General features: G+C 34.9%; 1 protein-coding gene across 3 annotated transcripts; it reads left to right on the plus strand.

Annotated features, from left to right (window-relative positions):
• gipr (gastric inhibitory polypeptide receptor) lies at positions 1–27,028 on the plus strand. Of its 3 annotated transcripts, XM_084127554.1 has the most exons (15): positions 4–259; positions 11,516–11,670; positions 12,351–12,510; positions 13,329–13,425; positions 13,757–13,864; positions 14,220–14,341; positions 17,020–17,126; positions 17,430–17,583; positions 19,469–19,628; positions 20,009–20,069; positions 20,170–20,239; positions 21,564–21,652; positions 22,263–22,401; positions 22,556–22,597; positions 24,635–27,028. In XM_084127554.1, the coding sequence occupies exons 3-15, from the start codon at positions 12,454–12,456 to the stop codon at positions 24,986–24,988; spliced, it is 1,560 nt and encodes a 519-aa protein (XP_083983680.1). In that variant the 5' UTR covers positions 4–259; positions 11,516–11,670; positions 12,351–12,453; the 3' UTR covers positions 24,989–27,028. The 3 variants fall into 3 exon arrangements, with proteins under 3 accessions (XP_083983679.1, XP_083983680.1, XP_083983681.1); XM_084127553.1 differs by lacking the exon at positions 11,516–11,670 and having other exon boundaries at positions 1–259; XM_084127555.1 differs by lacking the exons at positions 11,516–11,670; positions 20,170–20,239; positions 21,564–21,652 and having other exon boundaries at positions 42–259.
• Positions 27,029–27,426: the final 398 nt, after the last annotated feature.

The raw sequence follows: 27,426 nt of genomic DNA on the forward strand, positions 1-27,426 counted from the left end.
ACTGTGTTTGGTAGGTGACGCGCGTCCACACGTTGTGTTGTGCGCGCGCTCTCATACTGTCAATGTGATGAACGTGTGGAAGCGCAGTTTCATTTCTTCTGACTTTTGACTTCTAGAATGATTCATTTCGCCCAGAAGCCAAGCATCACAACTTTTCTCATTTACTAAGGAAATTGGGTTGGCTAACAGCACCATTTCAACACGACCAAAGGAATTCAAAGAACATTTCTTATTATCCAAAAACATGTTTCTCTGAACGGTAGGACGTTGAATATTTAATACTAGTGAAATTGTGTTATGTGTGTCTATACCATGTTCTGTAACTATATGCTTAATAGCCTATATGGACACTATCTATAGCTTTTTAAAACGATTCTCTTTTTTTAACCTGAGTGATAAAATATTTTCTCTGCAAATGGGTAAATTGATTCTCATGCTGTTGTGCAGGGTTCCTGACCATGGCGCGCTTTTCATTTGCAAATTAATTTAGGTTGTCAATATGCTTGACTTGACAAGTTACTGTCGGGCTAATTCTGTCTGTGTTGTGGTATTTAGCAGATTATGAATTATTATTAATCAGAGAAGAACTGCCATTGCTTGACGTAGCCTATTGAATTAATGTAACCGTGCTCTTAAGTGTATTTTATAGCCTACCAAAGATGTTTATAACAACAAGGTGATGTGCCATTAGACGCGGTTGAGGGAGTTTTAACCAAATGGTCATAAATGTAATGGGTGTGATTCAATTGGTTATAATTTGATTTTAGATAGTCTATCATATTAATCAATTTCATCATCTGTTTTGTTTGGCGTTCAGCCCATTAAAGTCTTTTTGAGTTTAAAATCATTAACCGGCGTGCAAGTGAAACTAAAGAAGGTGGGACTGTCTTGAGAAAAGCCCAACGAACATGTCTCAACAGCGGGCAACACGACTTTTCTCGTTCTCTCTCTCTGACCGGCTCTATATATTGTCCATAACAAGGCTTTATAAAATGTAGGCTATTTTAATATAAGCCAAATATGTCAGCTGCAAGGAAACGATGTCACTTCAAATGAATGTCTGTGGTAGCCTACATATAAACACTTTCTCAAATTTTCAGTGGTAATATTTATACACAGCACAATGGTTTTGGATGAACATAAAACGATGAAGAAGACAGACTTTATTGCAATACAATGTGCTATTAAAATTAAAAAAACACAAAAAAATAAAATAAATAAATAACCAGTGCAACTTAAACATTTATAACATCTGAAATCATTTAGTAAAACTTATGGTTGTATGTGGCAAATGTTGACTTTGAAGAACAATGTGGTTTTATCTAAAATGTCTAATGGGTTAATTAAAAAAAATAATGCATGAATTATTACAAGGGATATGAAATTTAAAAAGTGAATGAATGAAAATGAATTGTGATGTAGTACTTTATGGTTACGGTTATTACCAATTCTTGTGTGCAAATATGAACCCATTTATATGAGCTGAGTTAAAAGGAGATGGCCTTGGCACCGCAGCAGAAAAATACACAGTGCTAATGTTTTTCAACACTTCGTCATAATCGTTAATAGGACTATGTGTGTGTTCATGTGAAAGTTTTCCACTCTAAAGTGAAAGCAGTTAATATGCTCACAGCTCACTCAGTCAAGAGTTCAGTTTCTCAGACTATCATTGATTGTTTTTTCAGATCATGCATACCTTACTTGTGTCTGCCAGCTTTACTTGCTTGATTTGAGATGTATCAATTTGTATCCATGATTTGGTTTGCAGAATTTTCTGTTTGTCATGACAGTTCATGGAAAGACCTGTCTCTTGTTCTATTTGATTATTCACCCTGTTTTCAAATCTCGTTCCTTCTACTAGTAAAGGAATTTATGCTCCTTACTTTATGTTCACGTTTCTCGAAACCAGCATCAGCATTTATTCCTGGATCGTACAGTGGTGCTATTCTGATCGTCTTGCTTTGCATTTGGATATGCCAGACTGATCCTGAACATACAATAATGTTCCTATACAGCTGTGGGTCTACAGAGGAGGATCTTGCGTTTGCATTTACCTAAAATAGAAACTAATGAAAGTTGTTATGAGACTGTACATTCTCAGATGATTTTGTTTACTCTTGTGCAATGTTGTGAGTGGATGTGCAGTGCAATGCAGTTTATCATGGAATAATATTGCATTGTTCTGGATCACTGAGTTTCCACCATATCCTCAATTAGAAATAAGGAACATGCCAGAAATGAATCTGACACATGATTGTTCTGGATAACTGAGTTTCCACCATATCCTCAGTTAGAAATAAGGAACATGCCACAAAAGAATCTGAAACATGATTTTCTCATTTAAAATGAGAGAATTTAATTTAAAATAAAATCAGGTGAAGTTGAGGTGATTTTTCATGTGTTCTTCCCTACAAAGGCAGAGAAAGGAGAGAAAAGGAAATTTGATATTAAAACAATAAAAATGTAATTATAAAATATATTATTTTTTATATAATATACTTTAAATATATTTTTATTTGCTTTAGTGTTTGTTTGGGTACTGCGTTTTGCCTAGGGCAAACTCTACTTTTACACCAAAAACAATAATTTCCAAACTCATCAATTTGTTTTGTGCTCCTGAAATTAGTAGTTTGATTTCCTATGATTCAGATTGTAATACTAATCTGAATCATTATAGGAAATCAAACTACTAATTTCAGGAGCACAAAACAAATTGATGAGTTTGGAAATTATTGTTTTTGGTGTAAAAGTAGAGGCATGTATAAGGATGGAGGACTTGGATATTTGGGATGTGTCTCAGAGTAACTTACTTACTTACCAACACACTCTCATGGCAATTCCTTTTTATTTTACATTTTGGTAAAATAGTTTGGTGGCGAATTTGTATGAACATTGTTTTTGTAGGATCTGCTTATGTCCCACTGAGGGTTCGGTTTATGGGTGGGCCCTTTATGCTTTAAAAAAAAAAAAATCAATCGAATACATTTTTACAAATTCAAATGAAACGTAAATTATTTAAGTTTTCTTATGAGATTGGATTGGTACGTACTATTTATTGTTTTAAATGCAAATAAAGTCAAGTCACTATACTATTATTATATGTAGCCTTATTTCACAGAACTTTTTTTGTATTACACTAAATTGAGGAATCTTCAGTTGTGCTCAAGTCATCCTCATTTATATAGCGCTTTTAACAATGTAGATTGTTTCAAAGCAGCTTTACAGAGATAAACGTATAATTTATGGTAACAGAGATTGTTTTGGCTTTATAGCAGTTCTTTAATAAAGTTATTTTTCAGCTAAAGTTATTTTTGATTGATTCGCTTCCGTCGCAACGATCATTTGTTATTAAATTAGGGGCCGCTAAGACGACACCATTCTCTCTACACAGACTTTAAACACGAACCTGTGAGAAACGCTGATGGCGTTCACATGCGCATTAAGAATTGGTTCTATAGTTATGTGCGTTTGAATATATGTGCGCAGGTTTGTAATTCCCTACAAACCAAGCCTAAACAAAGTACTGGTCTTTCCTTATAAATTTTGATACAGAATTTTATTTTATTTTGTCACTTCGGGGTAGGTATGCGAAACCAATTTCCCGACAACGCTTTATCTGTACAGTGGTAAAGGGATCCTCCATAGGGAGAGACTAGTTGGCACTTCAGCACTGCGTTGACATCGGGTCCAGGTGAAGGTCCTTCGTCAGATCTGGATACGGCCTGGATCCGGCAGGCTGCGGGAAAACCTTGGGATAAACAAAGACACTAAAATTAGCGTAGATGCCATTCTTCTTATGATGTAACGAGTACATCAGGATTTATGGGAAGTGTTCCCGGTTCCGGCTGATCTAATCTATGCAGCCTAACATTGAATTATAGAAGTCTATAATGTATTATGTGAATGCTAGGTCAAAGAGATGTGTCTTTAATCTGGCTTTGAACTGACAGAGTGTGTCTGCTTCCCGGACAATGGTAGGAAGACTGTTCCAAAGTTTTGGTGCTAAATAGGAAAAGGATCTACCGCCAGCAGTCGATTTTGATATTCTAGGTATTGTCAACTGGCCGGAATTTTGAGATCGCAATAGACGTGAAGGACTATAATGCGTTAAGAGCTCGCTCAAGTACTGCGGAGCTAAACCATTTAGTGCTTTGTAAGAAATCAGCAATATTTTAAAACTTTATGCGATGTTTAATAGGCAGCCAATGCAGTGTTGACAGAACCGGGCTAATATGGTCATACTTCCTGGTTCTGGTAAGAACTTGAACTGCTGCGTTTTGAACTAGCTGTAGTTTGTTTATTAAGCGTGCAGGGCAACCACCCATAAGAGCATTACAATAATCTAGCCTTGAGGTCATGGTAACCTCATACACAATCTTATCTTAAATAATGCTAAAAAATTATTTTTTAAGTTTGATATTCTACTCTTTGTGGACTTATTGCCAATTCCAGTTTTTAAAACAAAAAACATTTGATTTGAGTCATTCTGAATCAATCTCTAAAGAACGGACTGCACTGAGGATACATTACAGTCCTATAGAAATAAATAAACTGATACAGCTAATGGAACCCCCGCTTTTATCGTCTTTGACCCTTCTAACTTTGGGACTGGTTTTGGGAAAACCATTTTTGATCTTCATGGCTTTGAAAGATGTAGTATAGAAATGTTAAACAAGCTGCTTTGAACAGAGAGTGTATGCCATTAAATTAAGTGCAAGGAGGACCTGTGTTTCAGTGCTTTCATAGATTTCCAAATATGCCCATTCTGCATTCCTCAGAGTGGAGAACAACAGTTCTAACATATCTGGCTTGTTGAACTAAGAAAGCATCATCTAAATCAAACTAGCCAGGGATCTAAAGCAATGGCTATCATTTCTGCGCTGGGTGAACCACAGTGCCAACAAAAGTATACCCTTTGCAAACAACTGTGAACTTCACAGTATTACCTATTTGTGCACATTAATTGACAGAAATACGATGCTGCACACTATTGATAGGGTAACCCTTACAAAAAATTGAGTATATTCAAGTGTTTTAAATAAAAAATTAGCAAGTATACTTTTTTCAGTCTACTTTTTATGTACTTCTCAGAAATATACTTCAAATTACACTTAAGTATACTTGATTTATGCTGACAAAAAAGTCTTAAGTATTTTTGCCATATACTTGTTCTCAATCTTTTTATCCAGATATATTAAATGTATAATTAAGTATTCTAAGTATACCTGGCTTGCCTTGTAGTTGTGTTTAGTCTTTTGATTCGGTAGCCTATTAAATATGTTTTAAAGCTATTAAATTACTGTCTTATAAAATATTGTTTGAAAATATTTATTTATAAAGAAAACAGATATGTTCTAAATTCGGAGTATCTGAATTTTTGTTTAGTCAGCTGGTACACTTCAAATCTACATACATGTAATTCTTTCCCCGCCATTGACAGAATTTTCCGGCAATACATTTTTTCACTGTTATACCGTAGAGGGCGATATTACGCATCTTCTGGAATCTCCATTACAAAACACAGATGAAGATGCAGAAACAAGCGATAGAAGCATTGCTTATGCACATGTAAAATAACACAACCATCAAAGATTAAACAGCATATAAATCAAAAATGCATAATGTTACACTGAATGAAATGTCGTCCATGGAAGCCTCTTCTGTGCAAGCTGTGATGCTGTTGATGGAAGTGATCTATTATGTTTGGAATGTGAAATCTGTCTATATATATCTAGGTTTTCATCATCATTCTGAATCTGATCTGGTCAAAGTCTTTGACAAAAAATATTTTCAGATAGCTTTTTGTTAAAAATGTTGCTTTTACCCACATTCAAGTGTTGATAAAAATGCTAGAATAAAATGTTTTTTGTTGTTGTTTAAAAGCAGATGGTCTGTTATTTATTTTGATCATGTTCAGATATTCATACAACATATATTTTGGGGGCCATGAAAGTTTTGTGAAAATTATCAAAAATGCTGGCGATGGCTGGCTATTTAAAAAATAAAATAAAATTCTTGTGGAGAACTAAAAAATGTGCTACAGGTATTTAACTTGTAAACAGTATACCTATAAGTTTATTTGTATTATAGTTGCAGTACAAACAAAAAACGTAGTTGTAAACTAGTTTACACTTAAAGTATACTTAAAAGTATACTTTTTTAGGCCAATTTAGTCCCAATCCCAAGTAGTCTATTGAAATAGTACACTTATAAGCTTCTACTTTGATATTAGTCTTAGTACACTTGAACTTAAGTACACTTAATAAACTGAACTTAAGTATATATATTTTTTTTAAAGGAAGTATGATGTAACCCTTTAAAAATTCATTAAAAGTGCATATTGTTATGATGACTAAATTTTTTTGAAAGTTAAATTTTTAGGCTAAACTGCCTCAGTGGTCTAACAGCGCTCGTCAAAATGACTGAGATGGCCAATCAAATTAAAGAAGGCGGGCCTTACTGTTCACATAAATGTTAAACCACCTAAGATATAGTGATGCAAACTACTTTTTGATATAAAATTTCGCTGTCTTGTATATCAAAATATGCAAACATGTAGGCTAATTCATAACTGAATGTGACAAGACAAGAAATGTTGCATTTTCAACTTATTAGACATACAAATAAGAGTGAATGTGTGCATATTTTAAAATATAGTATTATTTATAAATAGTTTCAATTGATTATCACAATTACAATTAGAAGTAGAACTTCTATCGTTCTCATGCCCCCCCCAGACACACACACACACACACACGGTAATGGTCTTGGTTAGATGCCACAGTAGACTGTAGGATACGTAGTCCACTTACCTGGGTAATAATAAATGATGTCTGGTGCATTAAAGGTCAGATTGGAAGATGAGTTGTGTAAACAAGTAAATAGCCGTCATTAATGTTGCTGCTGCTTTTAAAGTTTAGTTGGTGTTGCACTTGTTATTAGTGACACACTGTTAGTGTGTGGAGGTCTCTGAGTGCAGGACTGCCTGAAACATCAGCTATATTACTCTGAAAAAATCTTTTCAATTTCTGTTTCTCTCAAGCATTAAGAAAAGTGCAGGACTGATCCCAGATTTTGAACCCAGATTCTATTTGGGTTGAATTTTTAGTGATGTGTAAAACCAAGATGTACTGTTGCTTTCCTGAAATTGCATTGAAATGTCTCATGTCAGCAAACAATCATTAAAGTTTCCCTACAAAATAATGGTTACATTAATCATAGTTTTGCATGGACAGACAAAGTCTGGTCCTAATTGAAGCTCATTCTTACTCCTATATATGAAATAGTTGATGTCACACAAGTTACTTTATGGTGCACACTGTAAAAAAAAAAAGAAGAAAAAAAGAAAGATTTAATTTTAAACCGGTAAATCCAACAGCCCTTTCCTGCTGAATTAGCAATTGGTAACACTGCTACTAAAATCTGTTTTGTACTTTTTACATATATTGACATAACACAGATGGCAAAGAGAAAAAACACATGATGAATCAAAGTTAATCACAAGCCGATTTTCCACAAGCTGAGGTAAATACTGAAATATAGAAGGTGCACATACACATACACACAAACACAAGACACATAATGATAACACAATGATAACACTAAAATAATGGAATAAACATTTATTTAACAACACAATGTAACATAAAACCCTAATGTACAAGTGTCATAAAAGGAATTCTGGGAATGTTTACGTTTTTTCACTGTAAATTATTAAATGATTTCTTCTTTTTACTTCCAAAAGTGGCACATTTAACAGTATTTTACTGTACAATTGCTCAAAATGTAAGGTTAGATCTATTACAGTTTCCTCTGTACGGGAACTTACCGTTAACCAATTAACAGGTTTTTACTGTCACATTTTTTTCAGTGTTTTACAGCTAAAATTACAATATTTTTTTACAGTATGGACTGGTGGAATTTTTGACAATAACATACAAGTAACAGAAATGTTCAAAAAAAAATGTTTCTGCACAACTGTTCAAAAGTTTAGGGTCAGTAAGATTAAAAAAAAAGAAGAAATTAACAATTTAATTCAGCAAGGATGAATTGATCAAAAGTGACAGTAAAGATTTTACATTGTTACAAAATAAATGTCATTCTTAAGAAAATAACAGGAATAAATAACATAAAATAAAAAAAAATTTACCATATTTTTGATCAAATAAATGCAACCTTGGTGAGCAGACTTTAACCCTCATCCTCTCCTCCCATTCTGTAACAAAAACTTCCCTCACAGGACAAAATGACTCAAAGTGTGTCCAGAAAGCTTATATCATTTAACCCATTAAGCCCACCGGCAATAGTTGCCGCAATGCATAGTTGTTAATTTCCTTTTGTAAGTATTTTTCTAGATGTTGTCCATGTTTTATTTCTCAATGACATGCAAGCAAACAACCAAATAAAGGATTTCAAGAAAAAAAAAAAGGTATTCACTTCCTCCCTGTCACATGAGGCTGTCAACTTCCGAGCCCTAATTCTAGGAAGCATGGCGAAGGCAAACCCTCCAAAAGAAAGGTCATTTTCATGTTACTAAAAAGTATTTTTTGTTTACATATATATATCTACATAATCATGAAGGTCTCTAGAATCATCCAAACAAAACAAATCTTACAAGAGATCTATAGTTTTTTGTATACTTAGTCAAAAGTCCAAGCGGCAACTATAGTAACTACAACTACACTTTTTTTTTTTTTTACCTCAGAATAGTTTAAACACGCAATTGTGACTTTATATCATGCAATTCTGACTTTATATCTCCCAATTGCGTATTATAAAGTCAGAATTGCGTGATATAAAGTCGCAGTTGTGAGAAAAAAAGTCAGAATTCTGACTTTATATCTCGCAATTCTGACTTTATAACACGCAATTCTGACTTTATAATACGCAATTGCGACTTTATTTCACGCCATTCTGACTTTATATCTCGAAATTCTGAGAAATAAAGTCAGAATTGCGAGATGTAAACTCGCAATTGTGAGATAAAAAGTCGCAATTATCTCTTAAAATGTTTTATTCTGTGGCGGAAACAAGCTTCCATACTGCAGAGCTCTTAACGTAGCCTACTAAAAGTTTCAAACTAAAAGACTTCTTTTCACAAGTTTTTCCAGTTAGATTCATATCTACATATAATAAAATCACAATTATAACAATAAAAGTTACTTTTTGTCAAAGTTTAGCAGTTTTTGTACTGAAAAAATAAAAAATTAGTTTTTCAATAATGTTACATTATGATTAGAATCAAACCTGATCAGGATGTTACAAAGTGAAAAGTTGGAGTTTTTAGAGTTTATCATTTATTTCAAACATCTGTTTTTCATATAATTCTACAAATTTAAAGTGTGCCAATTCATTTCTGTCTATGTGTGTTCTGTGTTGTTTCTGATTTTGAGGATGAATTTTGTCCATTGATGAAATTCATTTGATTCTAATCATAATATAACAGGATTTTTTTTTTCCAGTACAAAAAGTGCCTAAACTTTGACAAAAAGTAACTTTTATTATTATAATTGTGATTTCATAATATGTAGATATGAATACAACTGGAAAAACTTGTGAAAAGATGTCTTTCAGTTAGTCAAATAGCAAGTTCTGCAGCCATCTACTGGTTAAAGTGATAATTTGTTACTTTTAAAACAGCATTTTCCAAAAGATGGGCAAAAATCTTACACTAAACCATGTCAAATTATCCATGTTATTCCCATGAATGAAAGTTAGAAATGTGGGTCAAAAAGACCTTGAACAGCGCACAATGGTTAAGGCAAATGGATTTGTTGTTTGTTGTGTTTTCATATTCAAGAGATTATAAGCTAGATGCAGTTTTTTGGGTTTACATCAAATGTTCTTCGACTTTTATACATAATAAATGTGTTTATGAATAAAGATTGATCTGTTGAAAGCAGTTATTTTGAGATAAATGCCAAATGTTCTCCTATTCATATTTTACATTGAGGGGGTGCATACAACATATTTGCCCACCGGCAACTATAGTTGCCGCACATTCAAATATGATTTTCAAGAAAGAAAAAAAAACCTGGGGAAAATAAATGCAGAACATGTTCACATAGGACACTATTAACACGATTATATGCATGAAACCATTCAGAAAAATTTTGGCACAAATGGGTTAATTTTTATAATTTTTTTGGAGATTTTTTATATTTTTTTAATTGTATATACCTTTTAAATTTCTAGATTAGATTTCTCATAGGACTGTTGAGTTTGCCGAAAAACAGTAGGTAATTTGTGCTAGAATTTTTTGAGAGGTTGTATGTGGAAAAACACAGACTTGGCCGATTTGGACAGGATTCAAAGTACATCTGTGAAACAGATTTGGACTAGTCCCGTCCAAACAGGGCTCAAGTGTGTTACAAGTAAATTAATTCAATTAACTAAATCACTTTTTACCTAGGCTAGTGTTTTCTCCTGTGTCCATTGTTTTGTGTAATTATATTTTTGTCTGGGGCACAAGTGTATATCCTGGGTTAAGTATACTCTGAATTAATCAAAACAACCTTTAAGGTGAGGCAATATAAACATTGCAGAATTGGTTTCTGGCCTTCAGGGTAAATTATTGCATACTCTTTCTAAGAGTCATGGAGCACACCCCATTTAGAAATTACTTATTTGTTTAAAAATGTGCCCAGATCATGGTAACATGACAACACAATCATTACATAAATAAAGGCTGATGAGATCTGCTGACGATACTTTAATGAGGTGTTGACTCGAACATCTAGTCCTGGTCATAAGACAACAGGGGAATACAATGCTAAATGCAGTTAAGATAAAATCCAACTATTTACTAAAATAGGCAACAGCATTTAAAAGGGCGGAGAAAAGACTTCCTGCATGTTTTGTTGTTGATATTACTGTATTTTGACACAAATTGCTAGAAATGGTTACAAACATGGTTAAATATGGATTGTGTCAAAATATTTGCAATAAATTGTTCTCGGTTCTATTCTGTAACATTTGTTCTATTCAGTTTATTTCATGCAAATAGTTTTGTAAAAAATAATTAAATAATAAAATGATTGATTTTTTTTTATTTTTTATTTTTTTTAATAACAAAATCAGTTGAAAACTACTGCTTCAGTGTACCACTATTTAGGGAAACTTTTTAAAGGAAATATTACCATTTTCCATGTTTATGTAATGAACTAAACTAATTATATAATCATAATTATCAACTCAAGCATTAAGACTCTACAGACTGCACTCAAGGTCAAAGTTGTCCCCTTTTTGTTGAATTATTGAAATTACAGGTGAGTTCAAGGGAAATAGATGGAGTAAACTGTTTCTATTCCCCTAGAAATGTGATTAGAGTGACTACATGGATGTCCTCTTCTGGAATTTCCTCCATGTGTGTTGTGTTTATACCCTCAGCACTTTTCAGCCTGTTTAGCACAAAAACAACTAAATTATTCAACATCTACCTGATCATACATGATTTAGCAGGACACTCATTTATTTACACATCATCTCGATTAAGCATACTGTTTCCTCCTTTCAGGCACGCTTGAAGAGACTTCAGTCAAGTGTTCTTTTGGAGATCAAATGACCTTCCTCCTTGAACCATTATCGATTTAAATTGAGATTTAGCAACAGCGTCTGGATTATATTGACTGCTGAAAGGCAACCTATTCAGTCAACCAATTCTGACTAAAAGTAAATGGTTATTTTAATCTTTTATGCATTTTTTATAGTTTGTTTTTGTATTTAATGTTTTACTGTTTCCCCAGACATATTTTAGTTGGGATGGTCTAATAAACGGATAATTATTAATATTAAATTCTATACTATTTTCAAGTTCTATACTAATTCTATAAATTTAAATAACTAAAATATATATAAATACATATATGTTCGTATTTATATTGAGGTTTGTACAAGATTACATTTAACAGTGTTTTAATTACAATTATGTATTCATGTATTTAATTAATTTTAATAGGCAGATTTCTGTTTCTGTATAATGACTAAATTTGTATGACTATATAAAGACTGGAGTACATACAGTATATGTAGATGTGAGGGGAAGGACAGAATCGAGCAGTATTCAGGTTGAAGTTAAAGTAGGTTTTGGCCACATGAGTACTTTCTTGTGTTAAGGATTTAATAAGACCACATAAAGTGTAGACAGACAGAGATTGGAAGTTCAAGAGCTTGAAGCCATCTGGTTATTAATTCTCTGCTATATGTTTCGCTCGATGGTGTTTTAAGCCCCCAATGGCTCCTTAGAGGCAGCTAACCCTACCCTCAACCTTAAACCTACTCATCTCCTCGCTGCCTGGAAGGCGCCGTTGGGGGCTTAAAACACCAAACACCTATATGTTTCGGTCCTGAAGGGCGCAGCTGGTGGCGTACAGGTCTGAAAGAATGGCCTGCTCTGGTTCTGGTTGGATGAGGGCCCAGCTCTAAGATGTCTGGCCCCTGGTACCTGTTTCAGTGATGAAGAGCACCTCCACCATCTTCCTCCTCACTCTGTCCATCTTGTGCAGAGCTGAGGTAATGATCAACATATACATTTTGCAGCAAAAACTAATAGCTTGTTGTTAATGCATTTCTAAATGTTCATTTTGAAGGAATAGTTCCTAAAAATACATTAATTCTGTTTGAGTGTGTGTTTTCCATAAAGCTCTCATATGGCCTGCAATACTATAGGCCTACTTATATTACTTTTAGGCTGTGTGTCCACCAAAATATTTTTAGCCAGCTGCTCGATAGCGCTATGGAAAATCCGCGGAAGTGTTACTAGTTTCTGAATTCGCAGATAGTTTGTTTCTGAATATAAAAATGTTGACACAATGTAAAGTACTTGCTCTGTCCCTTGATTTGGATGAAAATATGGCTGAACCACATAGAAAGAGAGGACAGTTGATAGGTGTGGTGTTTGTCCTGCCCTTCCATTGTGATTGAATGGCTGGGTAAAAAGTGACAGTGATGAGCGCTGCGTTTTTCCCAGTGTTGAAAATTTTCAACTCTCGGCAACCAGACGGGAAAAAAAAGCCAAGCGCTCAGCATGAAATAGACGCTCAGCGCCTTATCACGCTGCTGTCGTTTTCAAACATGGGGCGCTCTCATTGAAAACTCTTTGGTGGACACATGGCCTTATAGTGCTTTTGTGTACTTTTTTTACCATTTTTTTTTTTTACATTTTTCTGTTCATTTTAATTGCAAGGCAAAAACATGGAAAACTGTCAGAATTTCTTGCATGCAGCGCTGTGTACAATAAGACCAGAAACATGTATTAAGACAGTAAATAAGGCCAATTTTGATTTCGTTTTAAGAAAGTTGTAACCTCATGGTGTCATGTGTTATTTCAGAGTGTGAGTGGGAAGACGGTGAAGGACACAGTGCAGGAATGGAACGGGTATCGGAACGAGTGCATCTTGAAGATAAGCTCACAACCCACACCTTCGGGTAGGCATTAGCTCTTCCCATCTGTGTGTGTGTGCGTTTCTGTATCAACACTGGAAAACAGCTAGTTGAGATTTACTATGTATATAAAGAGAAGTAAACACACAGACACACACTAACCACTCTAAATATTTGTTGTGAATATTTCTTGCCATATAAATGTTGCTTGCATAAGGAGTGTCAGTAAGGATCATTTTAGTTATACTTCTAACATGGAATGCAACAATTAAATATACAATTTTATATATGAAATAAGCTCTGGCAGGAGTATATAAAGTTATTAAACCTCTCTGGATCACCTTTATATTCACATTAACTCTATTTTCTCCATTAGGTTTGTTTTGCAAAAGCATGTTTGATATGTACGCTTGTTGGACAGATGGAGTTCCCAACACAACGGTGAAAGTGCCGTGCCCCTGGTATCTGCCTTGGTATGATCAAGGTACCACTGCCAATAATAGTGCCTGTTGGCACAGAAAAAATAAATAAAAAATTGCTTCATAAATGTCATGCCATTCACCATATTCATTTTAAAAAGAGGATCTTAAAGCTTACCATTTGTTTATGTGAAAATATTATTTTTATTGTTTATCGTAAACTCATTTTATCTTCTGCCAGGTAAAAATCATAAGACAGATTTAGAACATACTAACATAAGAATGAGTGACTACCATAAATTATGCTGTTGGTTGTCATTTCCATGCACTCAATTAATAAAAAAGGTTCATAGAAGACTCTCCAATACTAGACATGTTTGGAGTAAAAGAAGACTTGTTATGCATTACTGTCCTCTTTAGTGCGTAATGGGTTTGTGTCACGGGAATGTGGTCCAGATGGCCAGTGGCTCACTGTCAACCACAGCCGTACATGGAGAGACCACTCACAATGCAATGCAGATGGCAGCCAGCAGATAGCACAGGTAAAGAGACATGTATATCACCTAAAATGAATGTACATGTATACGGTTGTGGTCAGAATTAATGGCACCCCTAGTAAATATGATCAAATATGGCTGTAAAAAATAAATCCGCATTGTTTATCCTTTTGATCTTTCATTCAAAAAATTCACAAAAATCTAACCTTTCATTGAAGTTAAAGAATTGAAAGTGGGGGGTAAATCACATTATGAAATAAATGCTTTTCTCGAAAACACGCTGGCCATAATTATTATCTCTTTTTTATTATAATAAAAATAAAAATTATATATTATTATTAAATACTTTTTGCAATCTATTTTTGCCAAGATAACAGCTCTGAGTTTTCTCCTATAATGCCTGATGAGTTTGGAGAACACCTGACAAGAGATCAGAGACCATTCCTCCATACAGAACCTCTCCAGATCCTTCGGATTCACAAGTTCATGTTGGTGCTTCTTCTCTTCCGTTCACCCCACTCATTTTCTATAGGGTTCAGTTTAGGGGACTGAGACGGTCATTGCAGAAGCTTCATTTTGTGCTCAGTTACCCATTTTTGTGTTGATTTTGATGTTTGTTTTGGACCGTTGTCCTGATGGAAGATCCAACCACGGCCCATTATAAGATTTCTAGCAGAGGCAGACAGGTTTTGATTTTTTATCTGTTGGTAGGCTATTTGATCGAATCCATAATACCATGTATCTGAACAAGATGTCCAGGACCTCCAGCAAAAAAATAGGCCCACAACATATAAGATCCAGCAGTGTATTTAACCGTAGGCATGGGGTACTTTTTATCCCTGTTTGCACCAAACACATCTGGTAGGTTTGCTGCACATCAGAACTATATTCTTTGGTTTTACTCCTTGTGATGGATGATTAAGGGAATTTGGCCTTTGTGTTTCCTCATATTTAAACTCCTGTGAAGTCATAGCTAGACAATTTCATGTTCCTAGTCACCCTGGTGTGCTAAAAAAAGGTAATATACTTCAGAGATATTTTACTCGTAAAAAATTCTAGGGGTGCCAATAATTGTGGCCAACATGTTTTCGAGAAAAACATTTATTTCATAATGTGATTCCCCCCCCCACTTTCAATTATTTTACTTCAATGAAAGGTTAGATTTTTGCACATTTTTTGAATGAAAGATCAAAAGGATAAACAATGCAGATTTATTTTTTACAGCCAGTTTTGATCATATTTACCAGGGGTGCCATTAATTCTGACCACAACTGTATAGGGTTTGAGGGTTATAGAAGTTTTTAGCAGATTGCATTTTCCTTCTATGTAATGTTTCCGTGAGAAAATTTTTTTTTTCTTCTGCTCACCAAGGCTGCATTTATTTGATAAAAAAAAAAAAAAAACAGTAATATTGTTAAATATAATTTAAACAATTTAAAATAACTGTTGTCTATTTTAATATATTTTAAAATGTCAATTTATTCCTGTGATGGCAAAGCTGAATTTTCCAGTCTTTATCAATTTTCTCAAATCTTCACAGTGTCACATGACCCTTCAGAAATCATCAATATGCTGATTTGTTGCTCAAGAAACATTTCTTATCATTATCAATGTTGAAAGCAGTTGTGTTTTTTCAGGATTCTTTTCTGAATAGAAAATTCAAAGGCATTTATTTGAAATAAAAAACTGTATTACTTTTAAATCAGTTTAATGCATCCTTGCTGAATACATGTTTTTGTTGAAAACAAATTTCCTTCAAAAACAATTCTGACCCCAAACTTTTAAATAGATATGCCCTATGGGTGAGATAATTAAAATGTTCAAATATATAAGTATATGGCTTCCCTAATTTATGCTTTATATTATTCAGTATATATTCTTTTTTTTTTTAAATCATTTTGATAAAGTTAAAATCTTGTTGAACTTGGTTAAAGAAAAATATCTGCAGATCAGGAAATAAATAGGCATAATTAGTCAAATAAATCATGTAATTATTTAAATGATCCTGGACCAATTAAATTAGTTTTGTGGCTTTGTTGAATGCGAGTTGTAATTCGGTAAATTCAACTTACTGTCATCCAAGTTCAAATTCCAATTTAACTTCCTGTGGTGCCAGTTCATTAAAATTCCAATTCATGAATTGAAAGGGAGTCAGTTCTAAAATTCCGCCATGCTGACAGCCATTGAAAGCCGCCTCAGGCAGAGAGTAATGATATCTTTATTTTCATGGATCACACTAGTGAGTACATGTTGTTGTTCAAAACGACTGGAAAAGCTCCCAGTGAAAGAAACCAGTTTGATTTGTGGTGTATGGAGAATTTATGTAAAATAGGAAACTCGCTGTGTGAATTTTTATGCGGTTCTGTAATTTCATGAACCAAAGCACTTGGAAAGCAGTCCTACTAGTGTCATTTGCAGAGCTCTGCTCTCATTTCTTACTGGCGAAGGAGACTTTATCTCCTGCTCGCAGAGTTATTTTCCAGAGTTATTGGCTATTACTCGCTAGTGTGATTCGTGAATATAAAGATGTCATTACACTCTGCCTAAGGCAGCTTTCAGTGGTTGTCAGTATGGCAGAGTTAGAAAAATGTCTGAATTTCTCTGAAGCTTTGCCTTCATATCCCACACAAGACATTTGAGAAGGTTTTTCTTTCAGAATAGTCACATGAATTAAATTGGCTTATGTCTGTGTAGTGCCATTCTTTCACTCGCTGTCTTCACAGGAGAGTCAGATGATGATCTTGGCCTATTTCAGGGTGATGTACACTGTTGGTTACTCTCTGTCCCTGGCCAGCCTGTCTTTAGCCCTCGTCATACTTCTCATATTCAGGTGAGTGACCGCTTTCCTCCAGAAAAGTGAGCAGAACATGGCATACAGAAGAAGAAAAAAACAAAACAATATAAAGCTGTTGGCCTAATTCATCATCCTGCAATATGATGAATAAAAAGACATAAAAGCAAGAGCCTTAAAGTAAACATGTTGCGTGCTGTTTGCCCAATGACACTGACACTCCAAATAAGAACGTTAATCCAGGATTCAAGAATTTCCAGTGTGAAACATCAGTTTATATTGACCCAGAGTTAAGTATTTCAAGTGTGAAAAGCCATAATGTGTTTGTGTGTAATATTGCAGGAAGCTGCGTTGCACACGTAATTACATCCACACCAACCTGTTTGCCTCATTTATCCTGCGAGCTGTGTCCATCCTCACGAGAGATGCGCTTCTCATGAAAGACGCTCCAGAGTTCAGGGACAACAAAGATGTTTCAATCGTTCTGAGTGACGAGGTAAGCAGAAATACAGTACTGACTCAATTACATTACAGTAATTACACGCTGCAAAACAGTTGCTGTTCTGGAATGAGGAGGCAAAGTCCTCAGTATTTTTTTTTATCAAATGTAAATTCATGTTATAGTTACACTTAATGTTTTGCAGTGTAAATAAACATTGCTTATACTATTCTATTTTGTATTTTTATATTAACATTGTAATTAATGTTCTATTTATTAAACGTATAAATCTAATTAAGTTAGTGTTTTTTAAGCATCTTTAAATTTATCATAAAATAAAAACTAAATAAGTTTAGATAAACAAATTTCAGATTTCATGTCTATTTTATTTGTCAACTGATGTTTTTTAATTGTCTTTTAATAAACTTATTATCGTATCATCAGTCATCAAAATACTAATCATCAAAGATCAGTAAACACTGGCCACAGTCAGAGATGTAGCCTACCAAGGGTTTCCACCAAGCTGATTGCTCACTAAAAAAATTAAAGATGTTTTTAAGTCATTTTAAGTTTGTTTTTGATGTGTTGTAAAGCGGTCATTTTTTTTTACCGTTTTGAATTTTATATCTGCAATAACTTTGTTGAAAAAATAAATAAAATCCTGCTGGTACCTGACTTTTCCTAAAAGTCTATGTATTTTCATTTAAAATGTTTTTCATATAAATTACACATAAGGCAAAAAAACAAATGAACGTATTTACCTATTTCGGCCATAGACGGTCATATTGACCGCACTGAATTTCGCGGTATTATTATACATATACCAATACACAACAATAAAATGTGGTAAAAAATACACAAAACATATTCCACAACAAATCATTTAAATGTAATGATATTCAGAACAGAACAAGAATGAAAAAATAACTATAAACAAGCCAAAATGAAATACTTTATAAGCGAAAGTGAAAGTAAGCGGCGTTAGGCTCACGTAACTCTCTAATTAGAATCAAAATGTTTCAACAATTGCGATGTATTTGGATGGTAAACTATTCTTTATTATAGGCTTTGTACTTCACTCACGTTCCAATATCGACGGAAAAAATCATCCTCTTCACATGCGCAAAATGGTACGAATTGTACAAGGCTACTGACTATATAAACAGAGCAGTGGAATTTTTATATGTTAGGTTGACTATTTTATTATTATATTTTATTATGGCTATAATGAACAGGCTGCAATGTCAAGATTGCAATGCTGGAATATGGTGTGTGTGTGTGTGTGTGTGTGTGTGTGTGTGTGTGTGTGTGTGTGTGTGTGTGTGTGTGTGTGTGTGTGTGTGTGTGTGTGTGGCGCGGGCGTGATCGAACAGTGGAAACATGAAAACATAGGCTACTCCGTCATTTTGTTCAGGACATCTACGGATATTATTTATTTATAAATGTATAATTAAACTCGCTTGCGGCAGTTTTAGTAGTTATGGAATTCTGGCACTTCTAGTGTTAACACCATTATTTAATTGTCCAGACCTATTTATGAATCCAGATTGTATAGTATGAACATGGTAATAGGCCAATCAAAGCACAATGGAAGCATTGTCTCCTCTCACATGACTTTTTCCCCATTCATTCTCAGTTAAACTCACCAAACCCATGGCTCACTTTAGGGGGGGTCTGTTAAAAGTCATTGAGCTGAGGGGAACCAAGAAAGACGTTGCATCCCGCTGTAACTTTAACCGCTGGTGCCATTGTTGGACAGTGTCATTTTAGAAAAATATGTGATTTATACACTTTTTAATTTCATATTTTGTAATATTTGCATTGTTTTATCTTTGTACTGTGGATTTATTTTCATCCAATTTTGCCTTTGAGGAAACACTCCTGCTACAAAACTATTCAAGTACATTGTTTGATCCAGTAAACCCACATTAAACTCCCACAGGTGATGTCAGGCTGCCGTGTGGCTCAGGTCCTGATGCAGTATTGTGTTGGGGCCAACTACTATTGGCTACTGGTAGAAGGTCTATATCTTCACAACCTGCTGGTGCTGATGGTCTTCTCAGAGAACAGTTACTTCTGTGTGTACCTCTTCATCGGCTGGGGTGTGTAACAAACTCATTCTACTCTTTTTGTAAAACAATTGTCATGAAAATAAGTGGAATACTTCATTTAATAAATTTAGAAAAACCATTATTTATATATATATATATTTATGTATATATATATATATATATATATATATATATATATATATATATATATATATATATATTAGTCTTCCCATTAACACTATATGTTAACTTCCCATTTTATATATATATATATATATATATATATATAATTTAAATTTAAATGCATACATGGAATGAGTTTGAACAATTACCACAATTAAATCAAAAACAATTTTTTTAAATAAAGTAAAAATTAAATGCTAATGTAGATGCACAAATGTGATGCAGGTGTCTTGCTTGTTTTCTGACAGGAACGCCTGTGCTCTTTGTGGTGCCTTGGATAGTTGTTCGTTACTTGTATGAGAACACAAGGTAAGATGTGCCAGAAGTCTTGATGCAATTTCTTTCATTTGGTTAAAGATTAAGAGCAACTTTGGTTAAGCATTACAAATGTCCCTACACATTTCTCAAGGTGCTGGGAGATCAACGAAAATATGGCATATTGGTGGATCATCCGAACGCCAATCCTTTTGGCAATTTTAGTGAGTTTTCCTCCGTATTTATCTCATTTTGTCTAAAATTTGAATTTGTTCTCTGATTGTATTTCTAGTCATTCACATATGCTTACAGTGTATGTGCTTACAGATCTTTTATTTCTACTGAATACTGGAAATTTCCCAATTCCGACCTGTGTTCCAGATAACTCAGAACTTGAAATTTTCAACTAATGGAACATTGCGTTAGTTTCTACCATCTTGGAAATGACAACAAATGGTGCTTCTCATCATAGTCAGGGCTGAAAGATCTGCTGCGTCTTTACTAGTAGGATTTCTGACCTATGTTCCAGTGGTTATGTTTGTGTGGGAGGTGAGAGAATTCCAAGTTCTGAGTCATCTGGGGCCGGTTGCACCAGCTATGCATAAGTTGTAGCAGACAACTTGACGTAAATGGTCACTGTTACAACTTGCGCACTTATTAACCTAAATAATATTTTTGTGTTGCACCATTGAACCCAGTTAAAGCATAGCTCTACGTATTAACTAAATATTTACTGAAGTCTCCCATCAAGAGTAATGGTTAGAATAAAATAGCAGACTGACTGAACTGCATCAAAAAAGCTTTTATTTTACCCAACAGACTTCAATTCTTTAGACATATACTGTATGATAATGCTGACATTTACACGTACTTATATTTAAGAGAGAGAACATTATGTGCAGATTACTTTGTTAGAGGATCTTCAACAAGAACCCGTCCTAATGCGCTCCTCTATATGCATCGGTCCATGTTGTGCATTTAAAATAATATAATGTCATGAATGTAATTTTCAAATACAGTTTCTGAATGTTATTTACATATAAAAAAAATACATATATTAACCATGATGTTATTCGCAACTTAGGTATTTTAAGGCTGCTATTGGATCATTGAGGGTAAATGTCACATTTTGTGACTACGCATGGAGAGCTTACGACCTATTAGCTGTTCTGCCTTATAAACAAATGGTGCAACCGAATAGAGTACAGAGTTAGTTACAAACTAGCTAGTTAATAAGCCTCTAGTGTGGACTTTACGTTCCAATTTAAGAACGAATTTACGAATGGCTGGTGCAACACTACCCTGGAACACACCATATGAATAACTCTTGCATTATACATGGATGACTCAGTCTAGAGCACTCTTGAGATTGTGTTGAGGAAATGTTTTTCTGCACTCCGAAATTATTGTGGCTTGGTTTGAACGGATCCGGCACTCTCAGTTGGGATAATTTATGCAGTTTTCTGCATTCTCCAGAATGAGACGTTTTGTGTGCCTTTACATTGAGCATTCCACATGTAATTATATATAAATAATCATATTTTGCAGGTGAACTTTTTCATATTTATAAGGATTATTCAGATCCTCATCTCCAAATTAAAAGCACATCAGATGAGATATACAGATTATAAATTTAGGTAAGAATTTGTCTTGTTATTTTAAATTAATTTAATAATGAAGTGTTTTGATTTAATTTATGTTCATCAGTATCTGTTAGTCTGTTTGTTTTTTGCTTGTTGTAATCAAATTTGCTATTTAAAACAACCTGATCTGTTGTTTTTTCCTTGTAGCCGGTATTTCTGTTATGTAAACTGGAACTGTGTCACATAAAGTGCCTTAGCAAGCTTTTGATGTTTCAACCATTTTGAAGAATGTTTCATCCTCTTCTTCAAATGTCAGCCTTGAGGGCAGCATATTTTTTAGGGAGCTGTTCTTTTCCCAGCAGAGAATGTATTTCTAGCCTTTAAGCTTAAATCCTGCTTATCCATAGTGGAATAAAACGTGTATTGAAATATAACAAGCATATGTTTGGTAATAATGATAGAGGCTTATTAGATTCTTGATTCACCCACAGTGCCTCACTATTGTCAATTTATCTGCCTATGAAGTCTCTCTTCAAACATTTATGAAACCTAAAAGGTTTTGATTTTTTTTTTTTTTAAATCTGAAACAATGATGACATTTTGAAGCGAGATGGGCCGGATTGTGTTTTTGAATAATCTGCGTCTAATATTCTTGGTCCCTCAGGTTAGCCAAGTCCACGCTGACCCTCATTCCCCTGTTAGGGATTCATGAGGTGGTGTTTGCTGTGATGACAGAGGAACAGACTGAGGGCGTACTTCGCAATGTCAACCTGTTCTTTGAACTCTTCTTCAATTCCTTTCAGGTACAACTAAGGGGATCAAGCGAGACAGTCCGTGTCACAACATGGCCTAGATCATCAAGTGTACTTACTTTTTTGTTTTCCATGCACTATTTTAATGTAGTGTATATCCTTACAGTTAATGCATTTTGACACATTTGTTGCTGTTGCCCCACAGGGTTTTCTGGTGGCCATACTATACTGCTTTGTCAATAAAGAGGTATATATTTTTTCTATACTGTATAGTGTCATATTTTTAATGTATACTCAATAATGTATTTAAATAAAATTAAATAAAAAAACTGCTATTATAGTTTGTTAATATTTTTAATTAGATTTTATTTTTATATATTGTTTTCAATTTAATTTTTACGTTTTACTAATTTTGTTGTTTTTTGTCATTTTCATTAATTGTTTTTTCTATGTCTATAATGTTTTAATTTTAGAAAATGTATTTTAGTACTTCAGCTAAATGAAAATTATGAATGCTCAAATAGCCTAGCTGAAATAAAATAAGTATGTATCTAATTTTATCATTTTTATTTAAGTTAATGTTTTAAATGTAAAAAATGTTAATTTGTTTTTGTTAACAATAATAACCCTGCTATCCTATGCTACAGTGAGGAAAATAAGTATTTGAACACCCAGCTATTTTGCAAGTTCTCCCACTTGGAAATCATGGAGGGGTCTGAAATTGTCATCGTAGGTGCATGTCCACTGTGAGAGACATAATCTAAAAAAAAAAATCCCAATATATGATTTTTTAACTATTTATTTGTATGATATAGCTGCAAATAAGTATTTGAACACCTGTCTATCAGCTAGAATTCTTACCCTCAAAGACCTGTTAGTCTGCCTTTAAAATGTCCACTTCCACTCCATTTATTATCCTAAATTAGATGCACCTGTTTGAGGTCGTTAGCTGCATAAAGACACCTGTCCACCCCATACAATCAGTAAGAATCCAACTACTAACATGGCCAAGACCAAAGAGCTGTCCAAAGACACTAGAGACAAAATTGTACACCTCCACAAGGCTGGAAAGGGCTCCGGGGAAATTGCCAAGCAGCTTGGTGAAAAAAGGTCCACTGTTGGAGCAATCATTAGAAAATGGAAGAAGCTAAACATGACTGTCAATCTCCCTCGGACTGGGGCTCCATGCAAGATCTCACCTCGTGGGGTCTCAATGATCCTAAGAAAGGTGAGAAATCAGCCCAGAACTACACGGGAGGAGCTGGTCAATGACCTGAAAAGAGCTGGGACCACCGTTTCCAAGGTTACTGTTGGTAATACACTAAGACGTCATGGTTTGAAATCATGCATGGCACGGAAGGTTCCCCTGCTTAAACCAGCACATGTCAAGGCCCGTCTTAAGTTTGCCAATGACCATTTGGATGATCCAGAGGAGTCATGGGAGAAAGTCATGTGGTCAGATGAGACGAAAATAGAACTTTTTGGTCATAATTCCACTAAACGTGTTTGGAGGAAGAAGAATGATGAGTACCATCCCAAGAACACCATCCCTACTGTGAAGCATGGGGGTGGTAGCATCATGCTTTGGGGGTGTTTTTCTGCACATGGGACAGGGCGACTGCACTGTATTAAGGAGAGGATGACCGGGGCCATGTATTGCGAGATTTTGGGGAACAACCTCCTTCCCTCAGTTAGAGCATTGAAGATGGGTCGAGGCTGGGTCTTCCAACATGACAGTGACCCGAAGCACACAGCCAGGATAACCAAGGAGTGGCTCTGTAAGAAGCATATCAAGGTTCTGGCGTGGTCTCCAGACCTAAACCCAATAGAGAATCTTTGGAGGGAGCTCAAACTCCGTGTTTCTCAGCGACAGCCCAGAAACCTGACTGATCTAGAGAAGATCTGTGTGGAGGAGTGGGCCAAAATCCCTCCTGCAGTGTGTGCAAACCTGGTGAAAAACTACAGGAAACGTTTGACCTCTGTAATTGCAAACAAAGGCTACTGTACCAAATATTAACATTGATTTTCTCAGGTGTTCAAATACTTATTTGCAGTTGTATCATACAAATAAATAGTTAAAAAATCATACATTGTGATTTCTGGATTTTTTTTTTTTAGATTATGTCTCTCACAGTGGACATGCACCTACGATGACAATTTCAGACCCCTCCATGATTTCTAAGTGGGAGAACTTGCAAAATAGCAGGGTGTTCAAATACTTATTTTCCTCACTGTATATATATTCACATAACTGCTATTTTACCTATCATGTCTTTGATTTCAGGTGCAGTCAGAAATCAAAAAGAAATGGCAGCGATGGAGATTGGGAATAAGCATTTTGGATGACCAGCGTAATACAGCTAGCAACACACAGCAGGGAGGTGCCAGTCCTGTGTGCCACCATGACCCAGCCTGCTCTCCAGAGTGCCCTCTGGACAGTGGCTGCCAACTGTGCTCAGACCCAACACCAACAGACGCCCACCTGACCGTTCAACAACACTACCATCCTGGAGCAAAGAAAGGCAAGGCGTACTGCTACATCTCTGCCCGAAAACAGGTTCTGAACGGGTTGGATGTGCCAGCGTTACCCCAGTGTGCCGCAGAGGGCACAACCATGTTTTCCGAGAGCTACTGCTGAATGATGTGGACTGTGCTGGCCATTGATTGGACAAACAAAGCTGGATATCACAGAGTGTCTTGGAATAAGAGATCGCATTGTTTTTGAACTATAAAAAGTATTCCTACATCACATTTCTCACATTACACCAGACAGATTGTTTTTATTTTTCTCATTTGATATTTACCACTATACCTCAATTTGGACACAAGATTAATTCTGTTATGCACCAAAACATTCTGTTATGGTTTGATGTTTGTTATCTAATGCAGTCAATTTTCTGTGCATGTTAAATACTTTTGGGGGAGACTGTATACATACAGAATAAGGACCAATGATAAAGTTAATAAAACTTATAAAATGTCCATAAACAGCAAATTAGCACTAGCATTATGTCTAAAGCACATCCTCACCCTGATATGATAAGTTAAATGTCTAACATGGAGGTTTTGTATGGCTCTTGTGTAACCCGCTCAACCAGAATGGTGCAGTCTAGGCCCTCTTAAACAGCAGGAAATCTAATTCCTTTTTTATGTTTCTGCATTCCACTCGATGGCTTAATCCCTTTTCATTCAGTGCCATGACAGAACCCAACTGTGAACTGTATGTCTAAAAGAATTAGAGGGTAATTTAGTTATTAGGTAACAGTAACAACATTATCAAACATGGAAACAGATTGTTCCCAAATCTTTATGAAGGCTTACATCAGTGTATCCCCTCTTTTTTTTGAACCACTCACAAGTATTAAGATCTATTCTTACATTGTGTAGCTACGCTTTCACTTCACTGGACACATTCTTTTTCTGTTACTATGAATGGAAGATTTCAATAATAATAGTGATATCTACGTATGTTGTACCTGAGCTTTCACTGTGGTTTAGGCAATTTATTATGCAATTTCTAAATTTCATGCATCAAGCGGAGGCCGCGTTATTCTGTTGTTTTCACATTGAGGTTATTCCCCGGATCCATTGACACCTAAAGCCACCTAGTGGACGTAGAGAGAACTGCACAGATGTGTTGTAGAGTTGCTTTCGTCCCCTGAGGAAATTTCTTACCATCCTGTCAGTGCTGAATAACATTAACCGAGTGCAAAGAGTTTGTGGTCAGGCATGAATTTGTCAAAATCTTGTTTTTGTTGTAGTCTCCGGTACAGTTTGTCTAGTTCTGATGAAGCCACTGTAAATCGTTAATAGTTAATAGTTAGGCTATTTATCATACATCTATCACCTTCTATTTTTGTCCAGCAATCATACAGATTGCAGAATAACTGGCCGTTAACACAGAACAGTTTTTATTTTACGCTTAAAAACGCGAGATGCAGGGCACTGGAATAAAAAAAAAAGGTAAAAACAATAATAATAAGACCATCTCTGGTTAAACTTCTTTTAATGCGCTGCGTTTTTGTCTTGCGCATAACCCGGCGTTCTAAAAACACGGCGCACAAGTCAAAAAGTACAACTGAAGACCTCCGATGCAAAAGTCTCTAAACCTCTGTCAAAAATGAGATAATTCAAACTCACTAAATCCCAGCCTCAGCCCAATGACGGTACTTGGGTAGAAACCTACATAGGAGCCTGGTAAAAATGTTAATAGTGTAGCGATCGGAGAAAATGACAGACTCACTTTATAGTCCCAAGGCTCTTTTATTAACGTGAGCACCTGTGTGGCCGATGCTCTTGCCTCACATCACAACAGAACAGCGAACACAAATCTTCCGGAACTTCCTCTTGTACAACCCCGCCCTGCATAACTGCGCAGGCTCGTTCATCAGAAGAACAGCCCTCGCCTTAAAGTCCCACAAAACCAGAACACATAACACATGAAAGAAAATACATGCATCAAGATTGCACCTGATATTGAACATAAACAGTCTTTAGACTTGCTACAATGTTATGCAAAAACTTTAGACGGAATTAGAGGCTTTTGCATCTTGGTTTTCCTCACCTGTAGCCTACTGTATTTTGTTTCAATAATATTACTTTATTACTGTATTAATATAACTTTAATATTTTGTATTTCAAGGGAATTTTCATGTACTAGACTATATTTATCTCTAAATTAGGCACCATTACTATATATTATAAAATAATACAAATATTAGAAAATATTTGTATGAATAGTTTTAAATATCTAAAAAAAAAAAAAGTTTTACAAACAAAACTGCATTCATTTACGAAAGAATATTGTTTTGGTTGCACTTTTCTTGACTACTGCTCATAAAACATACACTTCTAGGTTTAAGACATATAACCAGTTTAGATGGAAAGGTTCTTAAGCTGACTAGCTGAAGATGTTACTATTTTAGCCCAGCCTTACAACAACTGAACTCTATTAGAGAGCTACATATGGCAATTTATCTGTTCAATAAAATGCCTTACTCACCTGCTGAGTAATAAAAACGTCATCTCCACATCGCTTTTACAACATTCCAAATCCCTCGGTTCTCGCCATTTCCT

This window comes from Abramis brama (genome assembly GCF_963993115.1).
Source record: "Abramis brama genome assembly, chromosome: 10".
Classification (NCBI taxonomy): domain Eukaryota; kingdom Metazoa; phylum Chordata; class Actinopteri; order Cypriniformes; family Leuciscidae; genus Abramis; species Abramis brama.